The 20,636-nt window shown below is 37.6% G+C and overlaps 2 protein-coding genes across 4 annotated transcripts; both read left to right on the top strand.

The window, feature by feature from the left end:
• Positions 1–224: 224 nt before the first annotated feature.
• LOC116193877 (germin-like protein subfamily 1 member 13) lies at positions 225–11,538 on the top strand. Of its 3 annotated transcripts, none has more exons than XM_031522621.1 (3): positions 225–438; positions 637–1,157; positions 11,357–11,538. In XM_031522621.1, the coding sequence occupies exons 1-3, from the start codon at positions 324–326 to the stop codon at positions 11,387–11,389; spliced, it is 669 nt and encodes a 222-aa protein (XP_031378481.1). In that variant the 5' UTR covers positions 225–323; the 3' UTR covers positions 11,390–11,538. The 3 variants fall into 3 exon arrangements, with proteins under 3 accessions (XP_031378481.1, XP_031378483.1, XP_031378482.1); XM_031522623.1 differs by lacking the exon at positions 11,357–11,538 and adding an exon at positions 1,507–1,511 and having other exon boundaries at positions 268–438; positions 637–1,212; XM_031522622.1 differs by lacking the exons at positions 225–438; positions 637–1,157 and adding an exon at positions 10,418–10,632 and having other exon boundaries at positions 10,836–11,538.
• A 3,354-nt stretch (positions 11,539–14,892) lies between these two features.
• Positions 14,893–20,014, top strand: LOC116193878 (germin-like protein subfamily 1 member 15). The gene is made up of 3 exons (XM_031522624.1): positions 14,893–15,007; positions 15,236–15,486; positions 19,715–20,014. Exons 1-3 carry the CDS (start codon positions 14,893–14,895, stop codon positions 20,012–20,014), a joined length of 666 nt encoding a protein of 221 aa, XP_031378484.1.
• Positions 20,015–20,636: the final 622 nt, after the last annotated feature.

Genomic DNA, 20,636 nt, shown 5'->3' with positions numbered 1-20,636 from the left:
ATCCAATATATATATATATATATATATATATATATATATATATATATATATATATATATATATATATATATATATATATGGGGTTTGTTGTGGAATGGTTCGTCGTCATGAGAGGAGAGAGCAAACTAATTACTAATTAATTTAATAATTTCCCTGGAGTTGGAAAAATGTGTATACAGAGTCTGTGCTTTCCATCTATAAATAGCCATCTCACCTGGCTTAAGCTCCCACACTCAATTCTACTCTGTCAATCCTGATCACTTTGATTACGAAAACCTTCCAAACTAATCGCGCCAATTAGAACAAATCAACCGATTGACATCATGAAGCTCTTCCTAATCCTCTTCGTATGTGCTTTGGCAATCTCAAGTAGCTTTGCCTACGATCCTAGCCCCCTCCAGGACATTTGCGTGGCTATAGCTGAGCCCAAAAATGCTGGTATAATGACACATATATTTATCTATGTCCCCACTTATATAACATATCCTTTTTCCATATATTTATCTATAATGCATACATGAGCAGAGCTTCCCCTCAAAACTGCATACAAATTAATTTGGCTGGCTGCACGTGCATTTTCTGTCCACACAATCATTAATTTGTTATATTGTTCTAACTTTTATCTTTTTAATGTAGTGTTTGTGAATGGAAAATTCTGCAAGAACCCAAATCTTACAGTGGCTGAAGATTTCCTCTTCCAAGGGCTCAATATTCCCGGCAATACCAATAACAAGCTCATGTCAAAAGTGACCGCTGTCACCGTTGACCAGCTCCCAGGGCTCAACACCTTAGGGATCTCTTTGGCCCGCATCGACTTCGCCCCTTACGGCCTAAACCCACCCCACACCCACCCTCGTGGAACTGAGTTCCTCATAGTTCTCGAGGGCGAGCTCTATGTGGGGTTCGTCCTGTCGAACCAGCTAGCAAACAGGCTCATCACCAAAGTATTGAAGCCTGGAGATGTGTTTGTGTTCCCGATCGGCATGATCCACTTCCAGCTCAACGTGGGGAAGACCAACGCTGTCGCATTTGCAGGCTTGAGTAGCCAAAACCCCGGTGTCATAACAATCGCTAATGCCGTGTTCGGAGCTAAGCCCCCAATTAACCCGGATGTCTTGATCAAGGCATTCCAGGTGGACAAGAAAGTTGTTGATTATCTCCAATCCCAGTTTTGGTACGACAACAACTAAAACTCAAAGGATGGAGATGGAAGTTCTTCCTTCCTCCTTCCACACCAAAACAAGGGTATGTTCGTGTCTTTATTCGAGAGTGGAAAGGATTGGTATGTATGCCTTCCTAAATAAAGATTATATGTTCGATGATTCTTATTATATGATTTTATGTTCATTTGAGGTGGAAAAATGCTCCCTATTTCTCATCAGCACCATGAAATTTCTGTCTTCCTCAATATTCACCTTGTGGTGGCTATACTACAAATTCAATTTAAGAAAGAAAAAGGAAAAAATAATTATACTGTGATTAATCTTTTTTTTTTCCGGTTACAAGAGAGGCTCGTGGATTTAGTATAATGTAATATAAATCCTAAATATTTAATAAAGAAGCATGGATAGTCTCACCTGAGTATCGAACCTGGGACCTCTTCGTCACCAAGTGTGGGTGTGGACCACTGCACTACACCCTCTCTGATTATTGTGATCAATCCTAAAGAGTATAGTAATTGTTGAAAAATATTATATGTTTCGATTTTTCTTAAGATAAGATTTTATGTTCATTTGAGTTGGAAATGCTCCCTTTTTCTCATCAGTTATATGCGATTCCTGTCTTCCTCAATATTCGCAAAAACGTATTGTGATTTTTAATGATAATTGGATTAGCAAACATGACTATACTCTTTCAAGGATTGATCACAATATGATTTTTTTTCCTTTTTTTTAAATTGAATTTGTAGTATAACCACTACAAGGTGATGGTCATGAACGAAATAATGAGTCCTTCTAGTTGAAAGAAGATTATACATATTTAGTCTGTATATACATGGAATTATTTTTGGTAAATTAAATAGAGGATTTTTTATTATGGTAAAATCTTCATGAATCTAAACTAACTTGTCGGATGTAAGGGTCAACATCAGAGAGGCACGAGCGTTTTCTTTGCTTATTCTTATCTATGGCCAAGGGAAGTACGTTACTTTTATGTCGCGAGTCCTGAGAGTAAGGAATGGGTGCGGTATATGAAAAATGATTGTAATGAAAATAATTCATCTGTCCACCTTTATTTCAAATTTACGATAATTCATTTCTTACACAACAAATCATCCATAATAAAAAACAGTCTTGCGGAAGTAATTACGCACGAAAATTTTCCCATTAAGTTAGTAACTACAAACTTAAGTGTTTATCGCAAGCATCCTGCAGAGAGACTCTTTATCAAGTCCCATTAAGTTAGTAACTACTAAGTCATGATTTGGTATCTCACCGAAACGAATAATAAAAAAAGGAGTAATTACTGAGTCCTTTATTTCATGAAGTAATTAAAGAGCTAGCAATTTTTTCAAATGAAACCATATGATGTTGAAATCAACATTAGATCACTTTTGACCTAAAAGAAAACGAAGTAAATAAATGAATACATAATTTTTGACCCGGTTGATGTTGCCAGTAATTAAGGATATGGGCTCCCACTAAATCCGGTCGAGCCGGGTCAGAAAAGGAATAGTATTTTGTGTTGATACATTCTTATATTAGCACCACACAGGTGGATATATAAAAACGGGGATCTGAAGGATTACAAAGATGTTTACGTCCAACTAAATTTTCGATGAAATTTTTAAATTTACTTTATACATTACGATATGAATTAACGTGGGAAACATTTGATTATGTTGATTATGCGGGGTTTGTAGTCAATATCTAGCTAATAATCTACAGATAACTCTACGAATCAATGCATCTGATAAAAAAGGGGACACCCTATTGATGGAGCTTGTTTAGAATAACTCTGAAGAATAAATCAAAATTGATTGATTCAAGCGGTTCAGTGCTTATTTCCTTAAGTAAGGTCTCGGGTTCGAGTATTGTCAATAGAGAAAATCCACGCTAGGAGAATTTTACTCCTTTAGCGGGCCGATCCAGCTTAAACTGAATTAGTCGGGTTCCGATAGACTTTCGAATATTATTATACACACCGAAGAAAAGGGAGATTAGACAAAATTATTAGTACAACAAAGAAAAATTAGAGAGAGATGGATTTCAGGATGCATAGTGGCATATTTTTATTTCTCGATTCAGAACAAATAGGAGGACTCTTTAATAAATCTGCATAAATAAATCTAACTAAATGCCCTATGTAGAGTCAACATCAAATACAAGTGCTTTTCTTTTGCCCATTATTTATTTAGATTTATTTTTGTTGCTAAGAGGCAGTTTAATTAATTTGGATGTCGCGAGTCGTGAGGTATAAGAGATGATCTATCCAACGTTCCTGTGAAGAAGTTCTTTTAATTAAAAAAAAAGTATAATGAACCTATTAAATAATCTACATAATCTATCACGAATTTACGAGAAAAATAGTTAGTAACTTATATATGTAATAAATTATCAATAGTCAGAATTAAACGGACGGAGGAAGATCATATACGAGAATTTCAACATCTGATATAGTCACATTTGGAATTAGACAAGGGATACAGATTTTGTCAGAATTGGAATACATTACTATATATGAATATCTATTTTTATATTGGGATTGGGTCAAATATGGAAAGGCATTAAAGGATAATTCCATTTGGATCTTACGAACTAAGATACACTTCTACGTACAAGACTTATTGGAGACATTCTATATAGAAAGAGTCTTTATCAAATCTAACAACTACATTAACAACTATATAGAAGACTACATTTTTTTCTTCTTAGTTTTCTTCTAGTCCACGTTAGTATGCATGATCCAGTCTTTTGCCGGACCGAATTAAGAAGATTACTAAGTCGTTTGTTTTTAGAAGCTGTGGAGACCTAGCTAGTTGAAGTACAATACAAATTAAAACAAGTCTTTTGTTGTTCAAACGTTTTTTGTTTTCTGGAACAACAGAAAGTGATAACTAGAGTAAATAATCACTACTAAAAACACTGCCGTTATGGAGGGGCAAAGTCACCGGAAATCCGTTGGTTCTGTACGCTCACCGACGAAATTTCGACGGAATATCGAGGAAATTCGTCCCTTGGTAAACCCGTCCTCGATAATTCTTTTCGAGGCATCATCGATGAAGTTCTTCTCGGTAAAAATACCAAGGAAACTTTCCTCGAAAAGTCCTCGATAATATCAAGGAGTTTTTCCTCAAAAAAATTGTTGGTACCATCGACGAATTTATCGAGGACATTTTCCTCGATCATCAGCCGCTTTATCGAGGAAATATTGACGGAACATCCGTCGATAATACTGAGGAGGTACCAAGGACAATTTCGAAAAGGCTGACAATTTTAAAGTAAATATATTTATTTTATATTTCAGGGAGTTCTTTTCACCCCTCCCTCATGGTACTACTTCGCTATTTTATACTAAGGAAGTTTTTCTTGGTAAAAATACCAAGGAAACTTTCCTCGAAAAGTCCTCGGTCATATCGAGGAGTTTTTCCTCAAAAAAATTGTTGGTACTATCGACGAATTTAACGAGAACTTTTTCCTCGATCATCAGCCGCTTTATCGAGGAAATATTGGCGGAATATCCGTCCATAATACTGAGGAGGTACCAAGGACAATTTCGAAAAGGCTGACAATTTTAAAGCAAATATATTTATTTTATATTTCGGGGAGTTCTTTTCACCCCTCCCTCATGGTACTACTTCGCTATCAGTCACCATACACTTTGCTATTAGTCACCCAAGAGTATTTAGCCTTACAAGGTGGTTCTTGCTGATTTACACCGGATTCCACGTGCCTCATGCTACTTGAGTCAAAGCGTAAGCTGGTGACGTTTTCGGATACTGGACTCTCACTGTCTAGGGTGCAGCATTCTATTGCTTCGCCTAGCAGCACGACGCTTGTATCACTTTCCCATAACCCCGTTTTCACGGTTTAGGTTGCTCCCACTCGCCTCGCATCTACTATCGGAATCGCTTTTGCTTTCATTTCCTTTGGCTACTAAAATGTTTCAGTTCGTCAAGTTGTCTCTTGTCTGCCCATGGATTCAATCGTAGTTCGATAGGTTGACCTATTCGGGAATCTCCTGATTGAAGCTTATTTTCAACTCCTCGAAGCATTTCATCGCTTACTACGCCCTTCCTCGTCTCTGGGTGCCTAGGCATCCACCATAAACCTTTCCTCGTTTGAACGTTGCCCTTAACTTTAAGGCTGTGCCATCAGAAGGTGCTGCTAAATGGATGGATCTTATCAACATCTTCAAACTAATAAATAATTAGGGGTTCTTAACTCAACATCATTCCAATTATGTATATATATATATATATATATATTTATATTTATATTTAATTGGGTTGTAATAATAATATGGAGGGAAAAAATCAAAAAGTAATGATTGTGTTTTATGGGAAAAAGTGAAAAAAAAGAGTAAATTGCCTAATTAGTCCTCGAGAAATGGGTTTTTTCTCAAATACGCCTCGACCCATTTTTTACATTAACTTAACCCTTAACCGTTAAAATTTACATCATCCTAAACCTTCTGTCACCTTCTGTTAAAAAATGGACGGAATCTTTCTCTTTCATTACTTTTATTAAATTCTTTTTTTTCCTAATACTTTCTCTCTCTCTTTCATTTGAGTTAGGTCCCCACCCGTCCACATTGATGGAAGATCACCAGTGACTCGTAGGAATTTTGGTTACTATTCCGAGGGGTAAATAGTATTGTTCTCCCCATTCTGGGCTTCCATCAAGCGTGCTTTCACAAGAATGCCCTCTAGAATCACCGCCGCTGCGCAGAGCCAGGCCTGCCCCAGACCCGTCCCCACCACCCCAACCCTCACCTCCGCCCGCTCCTCTCATCGCTCCCTTGTCTCCATGGTCCAACACGAATCTCTCGACCTGTTGAAGGAGAAAGAGGACAGTACTTAGGGAGGACGACAGACAGGAGAGGACTAGAGCTAGTCAACCCGACTCACACTTAATGGTCAAGTTTTGAATTGTTTCTTTTTTTTTCAAGGGAAAAGTTGTCGGTAATTCGTTGGAAAAATGCTCCAGCGAATTATCGAGGAATTTCTTCCCTCTATAAAGCCGACTACCTTATAAAATATGTATATTTTATGTTTCGATGACTTTTTCCTCGGAAATGTACTATTAACTTTTTTTTTAAGTCATCGAGGATGCCTTACAACAATTTCCGTAGGTAAGCCGAGACAAATTCGTGGGAAAAATTTTCGGCACCTTATCAGTGATTTACCGGTGAATTTTCGAGGGAAAATTATTGATAGAAATTTCCTCGATAACATTTTGTAGGTAATCAGCATGATTTTAGTAGTGAATTTTTTGATCCTCTGTTGATGTTGCTAGTAAAAATGATTTCCGAGTTGATCAAAATCAGTAGAATTAGTCTTTTAGGGTGAAATATGTTCTCTTTTTCGTGTTATCAAAGAAGTTTATGGACCTAATATAATGGTAGGAAATAAAATAAATGAGTACATAAATTCCATTGATAATGATTGAACTCAGAACGTCTTGATTTGGAATCGACGTCTTGTGCACTGCCCTAAGACTCATTCCCCTTAAATGTGTCTTATGTGATGGGGTCAAATGCAGAAAGATGCATAAAAAGGACCGCTCTATATCAAAGTAATTCCAACCTCCATCTAACAGCTCCGATCTCAATATTCTTTTTTTTATTCCTTTCCCCCTCGGGCTAATGATCTTGTGATATTTTTTTAGTAATTACAAAGTGATAATTAGGTATTCTGTAAGAATTTAAAAGTGAGGTTGTTATAATTTGTTTCTGGAGCCCTGGAAAGAGGAGCTTCTATCTAATTTAATTTAGCCAATAGAATCAATTCCGTACGATGCAATTTCAAATTTCCAACGAGTTGTTTATATTAAATATTTAATAATGTGTTTTCGATATTATATATGTAGTTTAGATTAGGTTGGTTAGTGGTTACTGGGTAGATGAACCATTATCCACAAATATATCTAACAAATGAATTAATTGCATATAAAACTTTTATTCTGTATTACATTACACTAGCTCTCACGCACGTGATTTGTTAATAATGGTAATTTTGGATAATAGTTCATCTACCTAGTAACCGACCTAGTCTTAAATACATGTATAAAACAGAAAACTCGTTATCGAATAGAGCCACAGCATTTGCCTAAGCCTTCATAGCCAAAGTTTGTTAGTACTAACCCCCATGGATTTAACATTTTTGATGGAGTTGGTCGGATTAATTTCCAAATAATAAGTCCTTGTTGAAAGACAAGAAGATTATATCTAATTAGTTTTTGCATTAAAAAAAAAAAAGAGGATTTTTTAATGGTGAAATTACATGAATCAATCTAACTGTCCTGTCCGATTTCAACATCAGAGAAACAAGTGCTTTTACTTTGCTCATTTCTATCTAATTTTTATTGTTAGTGGAGTAGTTTAGTTTTGATGTCGCGAGTTGTGATGGAATGCTATGATCTTTCCGACAATGTGATTTATGTTTTCAATTAAAAAATTGAAGATAATTCCTCTCCTACTATATTTTGAATTTACGATATTTTTTTTCTGGGCAGATGATCTTCTCGTCCTATGTTAGTAACTAGTAAGTCGCTATCCGGTATTTCAGCAAATCGAATGAAAAGATAATAATTAGCGAGTCGTCATTTTCTAGAAGCTGAGGAGAACTAGCTAGCTGAAGTAGGAAGCAATCTACATCGAGGCCTTATGATGTTGAAATTCAAAATTTTTCAGTTTCGAATATATGAGTGAACAATTTTTGACCAAGTTGATGTTGCTAGTAAGGATAATTTCTAAGGGGACTAGGTATCCGAACAATTAGTCGTTTGTGTTGACACATTCTTTATATAAATTAGCACAGAGGTGGATAAATACGAGTTTTGGATGATAAAACTAAATACTCACACCCAACTAAATCTTCAATGGTTACTTCATATAACTCAGGAAACATTATAGAAAATCAAAGAGGTCCGACGAAGTGGTTATTAAGTAATAATACCACGTTTTTTTGGTTGAACAATAAGATTTTATCGAAAGCACCATAATTAACATCGAGATGCCGACTAGGCCACCGGCCAGGACAACCTCTCTACTGCCGACCACAAAGCCAGCCAAGAAACTACCAACTAAGGAACAACAACTGACCACGGGGCTAGCCAAACAGACCCTTACTAAACACCCCTATAAAGCAAACCACGGAGTAAACATAATCGAATCGCACCCAATGGATTCCAAGCAGATCTGACCCGACTCAGGACAAAACATGACTAACCAAATGCGAACCGACCGGAGCGAGCACACCTCAGTATGGACACCATAATGGATAGAGCATCAAACGAGTGGGTGCTAGAGGACTATATCAGTAAATCGACAACGGTGATCGTCACAGCAGCCAAAGTTCTTTAGTCGTACATGGGAGGCGGTGACCGTAATAGATGCCAGCTCAAATTCTGACCTAGATGGGGTGGTTTGCCATGGTCTTGATCCAAATCGAGACCGGTCATCGGGAGATCTGAGTGCGAACAGAGGGCTGGTGGAGCAGTAATCATGCAACCATTCCTCAATCTTCTCGGTAGTACGTTGGACATACTCCGCAAGATATGCAAAAAAGGTGGGATCATAAAAGTTAACAATGTATATATATCTTTTTGGACAAGTATGCGATATCCAACCTTTGCTACTAGTTGATTATCCATCTGCAGTTTCAAATCTTTACTGATGTGGGACTTGTGGCGGTTCTTTACCTTCGTCTGTGCATCCTTGACCCATTATCTGTAAATCCGAAACTTTGAAGGGTCAGGGTGATCGACATTTGATAGCTGTCTCATTTCTTTTCAGCTGATGCATCCGTGAGCGACCGCAATGTCGCAACGGAAAAATGTATCAGTAAATTAGCAAAATCCTAATATTAACAAAGTCCCATATAATCACAAATCTTTTCATGCAGCAATTTAATATTGTGATGGATTTCTAATTGTCTGCAAATACTGAATCCTTTTATGCAATTAACTTATCTGTATATAATATATAATGATCGGAACTTTTAATCAAGTTCCGATCATTACTTGAACCTTATTACAAAATGCATTTATGCAAAACGAATTTTGGAATTTTTCAGAATTAGACATGTGTAAATAGTTATAGATATGGCATGAGTGCAATGTATTGATAGACACTATTTGAACTGATCCTTCAGGATAAACACGCCGCAAAGATTTAGAAATAAATATTTGAAACCTGGAGAGAGAGCGTGTGTAAAGTAGTGATGCATGCTTTTACCTATTAATCAAGAGGTTTTATATTTAATTTTTATAATGTTAGTAATCGTGCCTCCTTCATTGTATTAGCTACGTTCATGAACTTTTTTGTTACCGAAAAATATATTTTTTAGAAACGCGAACAAGATTTTTTTTTTTGGCTTATTAATTAATCGCTTGGCAAAATAAGCAAGTAAAATAGTCAATGCACCGAATTCACTCACCATATAACATACAATGTAATCAACTCACGGTACACCCTCTTTCATATATATATATATATATATATGGGCGAATAGAAGTTGTGTATATTAAATATTTCATAATGTGTTTTTTTTATTTAAATATGTAGTTTAGACTATGTTGGTTTCTGGGAGGATGACCAACATCCGCAAATATGTATCTGACAAAATAAATTCAACCAATCAAATTGGTTTTGCAATTAGGAGACAAATGATAGAGAGTCTTTGTCAAATTAGTCCAACCACTATATAGTTAATCACTTCAATCTCGATCTTCTATTTCTCTTTACATGTGTTTCCGATTTTTCAACAAGTTGTACACCCATGAGTTTAGTGCAATAAAATGAAAATCCTAATAGCTAATAAAAGGGCATAAGTAGTTTCACTAGGTATCGAACCTGGAACCTCTTGTTTACCAAACGAGCGTATGCGCCACCGCGATACACCCTCTTTGATACGAGGTGAATACAAGTTGTGTATATAAAATATTTCATAATGTGTTTTTTTTTATTTAAATATGTAGTTTAGACTATGTTGGTTACTTGGAGATTCCCAATATCCCCAAATATGTATATGACAAAATAAATTCAAACAATCAAATTGCTTTTGCAATTTTAATTGGTCCAATATATATATATATATATATATATATATGGGGTTTGTTGAGGAATGGTTCGTCGTCATGAGAGGAGAGAGCAAACTAATTACTAATTAATTTAATAATTTCCCTGGAGTTGGAAAAATGTGTATACAGAGTCTGTGCTTTCCATCTATAAATAGCCATCTCACCTGGCTTAAGCTCCCACACTCAATTCTACTCTGTCAATCCTGATCACTTTGATTACGAAAACCTTCCAAACTAATCGCGCCAATTAGAACAAATCAACCGATTGACATCATGAAGCTCTTCCTAATCCTCATCATATGTGCTTCGGCAATCTCAAGTAGCTTTGCCTACGATCCTAGCCCCCTCCAGGACATTTGCGTGGCTATAGCTGAGCCCGAAAATGCTGGTATAATGACATATATTTATCTATGTCCCCACTTATATAACATATCCTTTTTCCATATATTTATCTATAATGCATACATGAACAGAGCTTCCCCTCAAAAGTGAAGAGTATGACAAATTAATTTGGCTGGCCTGCACGTGCATTTTCTGTCCATACAATCATTAATTTGTTATATTGTTCTAACTTTTATCTTTTTTATATAGTGTTTGTGAATGGAAAATTTTGCAAGAACCCAAATCTTACAGTGGCCGAGGATTTCCTCTTCCAAGGGCTCAATATTCCTGGCAATACCAATAACAAGCTCGGGTCAAAAGTGACCCCTGTCACCGTTGACCAGCTCCCAGGGCTCAACACCTTAGGCATCTCTTTGGCCCGCATCGACTTCGCTCCTTACGGCCTGAACCCACCCCACACCCACCCTCGTGGAACTGAGTTCCTCGTAGTTCTCGAGGGCGAGCTCTATGTGGGGTTTGTCCTGTCGAACCAGCTAGCAAACAGGCTCATCACCAAAGTATTGAAGCCTGGAGATGTGTTTGTGTTCCCGATCGGCATGATCCACTTCCAGCTCAACGTGGGGAAGACCAACGCTGTCGCATTTGCAGGCTTGAGTAGCCAAAACCCCGGTGTCATAACAATCGCTAATGCCGTGTTCGGAGCTAAGCCCCCAATTAACCCGGATGTCTTGATCAAGGCATTCCAGGTGGACAAGAAAGTTGTTGATTATCTCCAATCCCAGTTTTGGTACGACAACAACTAAAACTCAAAGGATGGAGATGGAAAGAGGATATATATATATATCCGTCAAATTATAATAAATTAGACTGTGGTATGTATGCCTTCCTAAATAAAGATTATATGTTCGATGATTCTTATTATATGATTTTATGTTCATTTGAGGTGGAAAAATGCTTCCTATTTCTCATCAGCACCATGAAATTTCTGTCTTCCTCAATATTCACCTTGTGGTGGCTATACTACAAATTCAATTTAAGAAAGAAAAAGGAAAAAATAATTATATTGTGATTATTATTATTTTTTTGGTTACAAAGGAGGCTTATGGGTCTAGTATAATGTAATAGAAATCCTAAATATCTAATAAAGGAGTACGGATAGTCTCACCTGAGTATCGAGCCTAGAACCTTTTCATCACCAAGTGTGGGTGGGCGCCACTGCTCTACACCATCTCTGATTATTGTGATCAATCCTTGAAAGAGTATAGTAATTGTTGGAAAATATATGTTTCGATTTTTCTTAAGATAAGATTTTATGTTCATTTGAGGTGGAAATGCTCCCTTTTTCTCATAAGTTATATGTGATTCCTGTCTTCCTCAATATTCGCAAAAACGTATTGTGATTTTTAATGATAATTGGATTTGCAAACATGACTATCCTCTTTCAAGGATTGATCACAATATGATTATTTTTTCCTTTTTTTAAATTGAATTTGTAGTATAACCACTACAAGGTGATGGTCATGAACGAAATAATGAGTCCCTCTAGTTGAAAGAAGATTATACATATTTAGTCTGTATATACATGGAATTATTTTGGGTAAATAAAATAGAGGATTTTTTTCATGGTAAAATCTTCATGAATCTAAACTAATTTGTCGGATGTAAGGGTCAACATCAGAGAGGCACGAGCGTTTTCTTTGCTCATTTTTATCTATGGCCAAGGGAAGTACATTACTTTTATGTCGCGAGTCCTGAGAGTGAGGAATGGGCGCTGTATATGAAAAATGATTGTAATGAAAATAATTCATCTGTCCACCTTTATTTCAAATTTACGATAATCCATTTCTTACACAATAAATCATCCATAATCAGAAAGCATACTGCAAAGAGACTTTTTATCAAGTCCCATTAAGCTAGTAACTACTAAGTCATGATTTGGTATCTCACCGAAACGAATAATACAAAAAGGAGTAATTACTGAGTCATTTATTTCTAGAAGTAATTAAAGAGCTAGCATTTTTTTCAAACGAAACCATATGACGTTGAAATCAACATTTGATCACTTTTGACCGAAAAGAAAACGAAGTAAATAAATGAATAAATAATTTTTGACCCGGTTGATGTTGCCGGTAATTAAGGATATAATCTGAGTGGACTTGCTAAGAATTAAAAGAACTAGACTCTTTTTTTTTAGCGTGCACCTGTTATCCGGAAGCGTAATGGGCTCTCACTGAATCCGATCGAGCCGGGTCGAAAAAGGAATAGTATTTTGTGTTGATATATTCTTATATTAGCACCACATAGGTGGATATATAAAAATGGGGATCTGGAGGATTACAAAGATGTTTACGTCCAACTAAATCTTCAATGAAAGTTTTAAATTTACTTTATACATTAAGATATGAATTAACGTGGGAAACATTTAAAAAATCAAAGAGGTCCAAGGAAGTAGTAAGTAAGGACACAACCCTTTTTCTCGTTCTTACCTTGGACGTACTATTTCTTTTTTCCTTCTTTTTTTCAGTAATGAAACTTGGACATATTATGGAAGATGCAAGGTGGAATCTATTATAATATAGAAAAGCTGCGCAATAGAGAATGAAGCCCCTCATAGCGAAGTTACGAAATCCTCAGCTACATATTGAATTAACCTACTAATTCCAATTCGATGAGCCCTGACTATCAATTTTTTAAAAATTAAAATTTTTCTCGATAAATTAAAAAACTTTCTGAGATATATGATAATTTTCAAGGTTAATGTGTCAAATGACCTATAAATAAAGATACGGAAATTCATTTTCTTTTTTATCACCTTTTTACTCACTATAATTTTTCTCACACCCTAAATTCTACACAATATATTAGAAGTCACAATTTGAATTATTATGTCTACGGTAATTTTTTACATACCTTTTCTTTTTATCTATATTAATTTGTATGTTATAAGTGTTATTATATATTTACTTTTGGTCATACAGAAATTGACAAAATTTACCAAATGATGTGCATGGAATTGGTGACGTAATTTTATTGCTGTAATATGATTCTAATTTGTTTTCATAAAATATTCATATAATTTTAAAAATTTTAAAAAGGAGAAAACAAATACTAGTCCCATAAATCTATATCTATAGTTTTAAAAGTTTTCTGAAAAAAGCTCAAAAAACCCGAGAAAATAAGGATCGGTCCCATAAATCTATATTTATATATTTTAAAAATTCTAAAATTAAAAAAAAATTAAAAAAAAAAAACTCAAAAGAAGAGAAAATAATGAATGATCCCACAAATCTATATTCATATATTTTTAATTTAATTTAAAAAAATCAAAAAATTGAGAAAATTTCATAAAAATCGATCGTTCGAAGGACATTTGGTCGGACTCACCACAGCTTTGCTTTGTATTATATATAGATATATTGCAAAATGCATGGTGGAATTTTTCAGATTTAGACATATATGTATAGATTATTGATATGGGATGAGTGCATGTGTGGAAGACACCATTTGAACTCATCTTTAGGAGCATCCAGACATCATAGAGATCCAGAAACAAATATTTGAAGGGAACCAAATCTACTCATCAGGTAATGTACGAAATAAAAAGCTCGCTGGTTTCTCTTTTAATTGGTCCTATATAGTTTCCTACGTTATTGTTCTTTTATTTCGGTCAATCCTACATTATCGTATGAACATACGCATAAATCTATGTTTGTCTGGGATTGGATCTAATGTGGAAAGGCACATATGAAAGGATAATTCTATTAGGAGCATGGAACTAGTCAATGTACACTTTTACATTGAGATTTGGAGAAAAATTCCAGAGACCTCTTTATCAAATTAATCCAATCCACCATATAACAGCTTCGATCTCCATCATCTATTTTTAAATAAAAAATAAAAAATAAGTCGTGTATATTAAAATATTTCATAATGAATATCACAATATCAACTCAACCAATTAATTGCACTTTGCTCTTTAATTGGTCCTATAAAATAATGTGTGTGTGTGTGTGTGTGTGTATAAGGTTTGTCGCAGAATGGCTAGTCCTCATGAGAGAAGGGAGAGCAAACTAATAACTAATTATCAATATAAAACTCTGTGCAAGACTAGGTAAGATAATGCCCAAAATGTCCCTGGAGTTGGAAAAATGTGTGCACCAAGTCTGCGTTTTCCATCAACATAAATAGCCATCTAATTTGCTTTAGCTTCCACACCCAAGGCATACTCTGCCAATACCAACCACTTCGATTCCAAAAAGTTTCCAAACCAATTGTTCCAATTAGAACACATCAATCGATCGATATAATGAAGCTATTTGTAATCCTCTTCGTGTGGGCTTTGACAATCTCAAGTAGCATTGTCTACGATCCTAGTCCCCTCCAGGACATTTGTGTGGCTATAGCAGAGCCCAAGAATGCTGGTAATTACATATAAACATATCTATGGTCTCACTTATATATAACATATCCCTTTCCATATATCTACCTGTAATGCATGCATTAACAAATTAATTAAGCTTTCACTCCAAAGTGAAAGAATATTACAAATTCATTTGGGGCTTATTGGAGCCTGCACATGCATTTTCTTTACCTATTATTATATAATTAGTTCTATTGTTCTAATTTCTTCTTTTTTTCCCCTTATGTAGTGTCTGTGAACGAGAAATTCTGCAAGAATCCAAATCTTACGGTCGTCGATGATTTCCTCTACCAAGGGCTCAACATTCCTGGGGATACCAATAACAAGCTCGGGTCAAAAGTGACCCCTGTCACCGTCGACCAGCTCCCGGGGATCAACACTCTAGGGATCTCTTTAGCCCGCATCGACTTCGCCCCTTACGGCTTGAACCCACCCCACATCCACCCTCATGGAACTGAGTTCCTCATAGTCGTGGAGGGAGTATCAGCACCCAATTTTGGTCCACCGACTTCAGAGGGGCAGAATCGTCGTTTTTTTGCCACCCGTGAGGGAAGTATTTTCGATTAATTACCCGAGTATTCACGATTTTTCGAAGATAGCACATTTTCCTAAATCTCGTACCAATTTTATGATTTTTCAAAATAATACTATTTGTGACGTTTTCGAATTTCGCGTACATCGACGTCAATTTTCAAAATTCGGGACAAAATTCGAGATTGAAAATAATTTGGTCGCATAATATCGATCATCGAATTTTTCTAAGCGTGATGGCGGTCTCGAATTATCTTTCCGACGTCCGATTGAGAAGACGGAATTTTCAATTTGTACGCACGTCAATTTTTAAAAAAAAAAATTCAAAAACCGATCAGAAGCCAGACTGCTGACTTCTGACCATGGCTTTCCCTTCTTCCTCCCTGTTTCCCCCTAGCTTTCGTCCTTCTTCTGACTCCTTTCTTTTTTTCTTTTTTTCTTTTTTTTCCTTTCCGTTCCAGCTGCTCCTCGACCCGAGCCTCCTGCGCCGCTGCACCCGAGCCTGCCACACGCCAACTCCTCTGCACACGCCAACGTCTTCCTCTGCACACGCGAACGGATTTCGTGCACGCGATCTCTCTCTCTCTCTCTCGATTCCGGAACAAAAGCCCGCAGCTCACAGAGTTTGGGAGGGACTCTAGCGGAAAATCTCTAGCTGATTCGGATGGAAAACTCCCAGCTCAGACGCCATTCTTTTGACCGGTAGCTCCGATATTTTTTCTCAAAAAAATCACGACCCTTAGCTCGAGTTTTAAGACGGCCGGAGCCCGATTTATTTCGGATCCCTCTCTCTCTCGGCCTCTCGATTTTCAAAAAAAAACGGAAAACTCGTAGCTCGATCTCCCTCCCTCGGAACCGGCAGCTCGTTTGGCACCGAGACCCCAGAGCTCGGACAGTCCCTCGACTCGCCCTCGGCTCCCACGCCGACTTCGCCCTCCGCTCGGCTTCCCCGGCCCAACTCCCAGCCGAGCTCGTAGCTCCCACCGCTCGACTCCCCGGCTCTCTCTTCTTCCCCTCGCACGCGACTCGTCCCCGACGCCGACATCATCGCCCGATCCCTCTCCTTCTTCTCCATTTTTATTTTATTTATTTATTTATTTATTTATTTTGTAATCGGGTCTAGATCCCCATTGAACAGATACGCCCAGCCCAGCAGACCAACGCGGTCCGGTCCAGATCCTGCGGCCCAACAGCCACCCCCAGCGGCGGCCCAGTCCAGCGGTAGCGGCCCGGTCCACCAGCGTCCAGCCCAGCTCGGTCCGTTCGGCCCATTCGGCCCGGTCCACCCTACCGGATTTCGGCCCGTCACAACCCGGCCCAACTCGTCCAGCATTTTGTCTTTTATTATTATTTTTATTTACAGAATCACCCCTCAACTTCTCAAACTAGGTAAATTCTCGACTTAGCGGCATGTTTAGGGCTCCACTTCTGAATATTAATGTTTGCTTGGATGGATGTGACGTGAAATGAATGTTCTTGGGTTGCGTGGTTGATCGGATTTGTCCCGAATTCGATTTTACAAACTTTCTGCTTTGTCTCATTTCAGTCCTGAGGATGCATTTTTATTTTTTTCAGATCTGCCCCGAATTTTAAAATTCATTTCAGCCAAGGCCCAGCCATTTTTATCATTTTCCAATCAGTCCTTGAATTTTTCAAACATCCTAAGGAACTTTTAGAGTTGTTTCAGTTTAGTCCCGGGATCATTTTTCGCCCTTTTCAGATCTGCCCCAAATTGTAAAATTCGTTTCAGCCGAGTCTTAGCCATTTATAGCATTTTCCAATCGGTCCTTGAATTTTCCAACCAGCCGAAAGAACTCTTCGAGTCGTTTCAGTTCAGTCCCTGGGGCATTTTCACTTCCAGATCAGCCCGAATTTTCAAATTCGGTTCAAACAAGTCCTGGGATATTTTCAGTAACTTCTTCACAGTCCCCAATTTTTTCAGGATTTTTAAATCAGTCCCCTGAAACTTTATCCGAATTTTCAAACCAGTCCCTGTTCTTTTAAAATTATTCAAATCAGTCCCCGGACATTTTTTAAGATATCCAACCCTTACCTACTTGGATCCCCGATCGACAACGTATGTGCCCCCTTTAAATATTTGTTCCTGTAATTATTTGTATACAATGTGATGATGCGTGCTCTTTGTATGATTTTTTTTGCTTCCATGAGTCGGTGCCGTTTTATCGATTTCGTTGATATTATGTTTGTGTGTATGTTTGTATGTATTTATCATGATCATGGCGGCACCGGTTATGTAAATTTGTATGTTCGTCGTGCTTGATGTGATAATATGCTCTTAATCCATGCTTAAATGCTTTATTCTCGTTTTAATCGAAACCTCACGTGAATCAGATTAACCATGCAAACTCGACCTAAAATTAATTTTTAAATCCTAAGGTGGTCGGGAATTAGGATTCGCATCGGACGGTCCATCAATGATCGGCTCGACGGTCTGAAATTCGAATATTTAGAGCATTTGGCAAAACATTAATTAATTTAATCAATAATTTCACTAACGGGGTAATTAGACGTTCATGCAATTAATTAATTCACTTTGCCCTAATAATTTTGTACGAATTGGTTATAAATTGGTAACACGCGTCGATAGGTTGCAAACATGCGTTGGTGCCCTTTTCAAACTTGCAAATTTTATCAAAATCGAGACACATGGCCCGATGTGACATGGATGTCTAGGAAGGACTTGCGCGTCTTGACTCGAGGCCTCACCTGATTTCAGGAAACTCAGGTCGGGACGTGGAAGTTTTTCTTAGATCACTTCCGGATAGATTAATCGGTCTTTTGGCTCCTTGAGGGTTTTTGACAACCTTGGAAGGTCCAAGAGATCGGTTAGCGCCGGTCACAGGCCGAGGTGGCCCGCACCGCGTAATCTCTCTTTTCCGAAAATAATTTTTACCTCTAGGGCAAAATCGTCTATTTGCAACTTAGTGACATCCCTAAGGTTAGAATAAAAGAAACATTACGGTATTAGAGTAGGGATGGGCTACTTATCCAGGCGCAGGTTCATCTGCATAGCCCGTTCTATCCGACCAATAAGTTTTTGTTATTCTAGCATAGTCTTGGGTAGTTAGTTCGGGTGGATGGGCCCAAAATACAAATACAGGACTAATTGTGCACTCGGTTAAGACAAAAGCGGGCAATAGCGGGATAGGCACTAGGTTCTAGGATTTACGGGCGGAATCAATGTTCGGTAATAACCTGTAACAACCGTAGTGTCACAGCATAGAACAATTCTAAAAGCAACCCACAAACACAAAACTTGACAACAGACGTCACGTACATCAAGTCCTCGAAAAATAATGCCAAATGCGAAATATCTTCACATCGACCCTTGATCGATTCACACATTGTACCCACTTTGTCTGTTTTAGGGTAAGATTTGCATGCCAAGATACCTCGGTTAATAATTGGTTAATTCACGTAAATTCGACAATAACAAAACCCTATTGTTTGCTTATTTATGCCCGTTTTGTTACATTCTTGTACTTGTTTGTTATGCGGATCGAGCCCGATCCCTTAGGATACGATCCATAGGGGGGGTCCAACGCCCCAACCGTAGATCACGGGGTCTAACCCCCTACACCGAGCGCGCATTTTAATTTCAATTCCAGTCTTTTTTTCAAACCACACGGTGAGCACGAGTGGAATAATAACCGAACGCGATTCGACCGGGACTCGGTTGTTGTAATTTGTATTTTATTTATTTGAGAGGACAATGTAAGGATATATGTTATACATTTATTCATGTAAGAATCCCGGTCGGAGAGTGGACGGTCGGAGTGTTCTTTCGAATTTACGGTGTCAAAACGCGTGAGATGAGCGGAACTTAATTAAGCGGTAATTAAACAAAATGGCAAGCCTAGACAAGCTAGAGTACCAATAGGGCATGCGAGATATAGGCTCACATGTAACAGAACCCCCGAAATCGGAACCTCGGATTTCGCAGACCATATGCCTTAGCAATTAGGTGTACCCCGTACCCCTAGACCCGGATAACTTGCCGGCCCTCGACCTTTGGGTTGTAAAATGGCAAGTGGCGACTCCTTCTCACGTGCGTCCGTCGAGCGTCCCTGGGAAGGTAGACACTCCCAAGCCGCGTTGCATAGGCGCGCGCATTGCGTGCCCCGACGAGATGAAATTCGGGTGCGCACAGGGAGAGCTCTATGTCGGGTTTGTTTTGTCAAACCAGCTAGGAAACAGACTCATCACCAAAGTATTGAAGCCTGGAGACGTGTTTGTGTTCCCTATAGGCATGATCCACTTCCAGCTCAACGTAGGAAAGACCAACGCAGTCGCATTTGCAGGCTTGAGCAGCCAGAACCCTGGTGTCATCACAATCGCTAATGCCTTGTTTGGAGCTAAGCCACCAATTAATCCGGATGTTTTGACCAAGGCATTTCAGGTGGACAAGGACGTTACCAGTTATCTCCAATCCCAGTTTTGGTGTGACAACAACTAAAACCCAAAGGATGGAGGGTGAAAGAGGATAATTATTTAACCATCAAACTATGAATCCGAGTTTGAGAGTTCTTTTTTTTTTTTCCATTGTATCTTATTTTATGTATGTTAGTGTACTGTTTATCCAGAAAACACATGTTCATGTGAGGTGGAAAGATTTGATATATGCGTGCCTTCCTAAATAAAGATGATGATATGTTCGATGATTCTTATAATAAGATTTTAAGTTCATTTGAGGTGGAAATGCTCCCCTTTTCTCATATCAGCAGCAGTATCAAATTCCTCTCTTCTTCAATATTCGCAAATACATAATGTGATTAATAATAGTTGAATTTTCCAACATTACTGTACTCTTTCAATGGTTGATCACAATATGATTATTTTTTCCTTTTTTTAATTGAACAATTTGAATTAGTAGTATAAGCACCACATGGTGATGGTCATGAACGAAATGAGGAGTCCTCTAGTTGAAAGAAGATTATACATATATAGTTTATAGAAAGGAATTAATTTTTGGGTAAATAACATAGAGGATCTTTAATGGTAAAATCTTCATGAATGAATAAATCTAACTAATTAATTTTTCCACCCAAAAAAATGAATCTAATTAATAAGTCCGATGT

This window comes from Punica granatum, chromosome 2 (genome assembly GCF_007655135.1).
Source record: "Punica granatum isolate Tunisia-2019 chromosome 2, ASM765513v2, whole genome shotgun sequence".
NCBI classification, from domain to species: domain Eukaryota; kingdom Viridiplantae; phylum Streptophyta; class Magnoliopsida; order Myrtales; family Lythraceae; genus Punica; species Punica granatum.
The sequence above is the reverse complement of the archived record's forward strand: the minus strand, read 5'-3'. Positions and strand labels throughout refer to the sequence as shown.

Coding starts and splice junctions, on each gene's coding strand:
- LOC116193877 (XM_031522621.1), top strand. CDS start 324: ATGAAGCTCTTCCTAATCCTCTTCGTATGTGCTTTGGCAATCTCAAGT. Junction 439..636: donor AGCTGAGCCCAAAAATGCTG/GTATAATGACAC, acceptor TTTTTAATGTAG/TGTTTGTGAATGGAAAATTC. Junction 1,158..11,356: donor ACAAGAAAGTTGTTGATTAT/CTCCAATCCCAG, acceptor GTTGTTGATTAT/CTCCAATCCCAGTTTTGGTA.
- LOC116193878 (XM_031522624.1), top strand. CDS start 14,893: ATGAAGCTATTTGTAATCCTCTTCGTGTGGGCTTTGACAATCTCAAGT. Junction 15,008..15,235: donor AGCAGAGCCCAAGAATGCTG/GTAATTACATAT, acceptor CCCCTTATGTAG/TGTCTGTGAACGAGAAATTC. Junction 15,487..19,714: donor TCCTCATAGTCGTGGAGGGA/GTATCAGCACCC, acceptor GCACAGGGAGAG/CTCTATGTCGGGTTTGTTTT.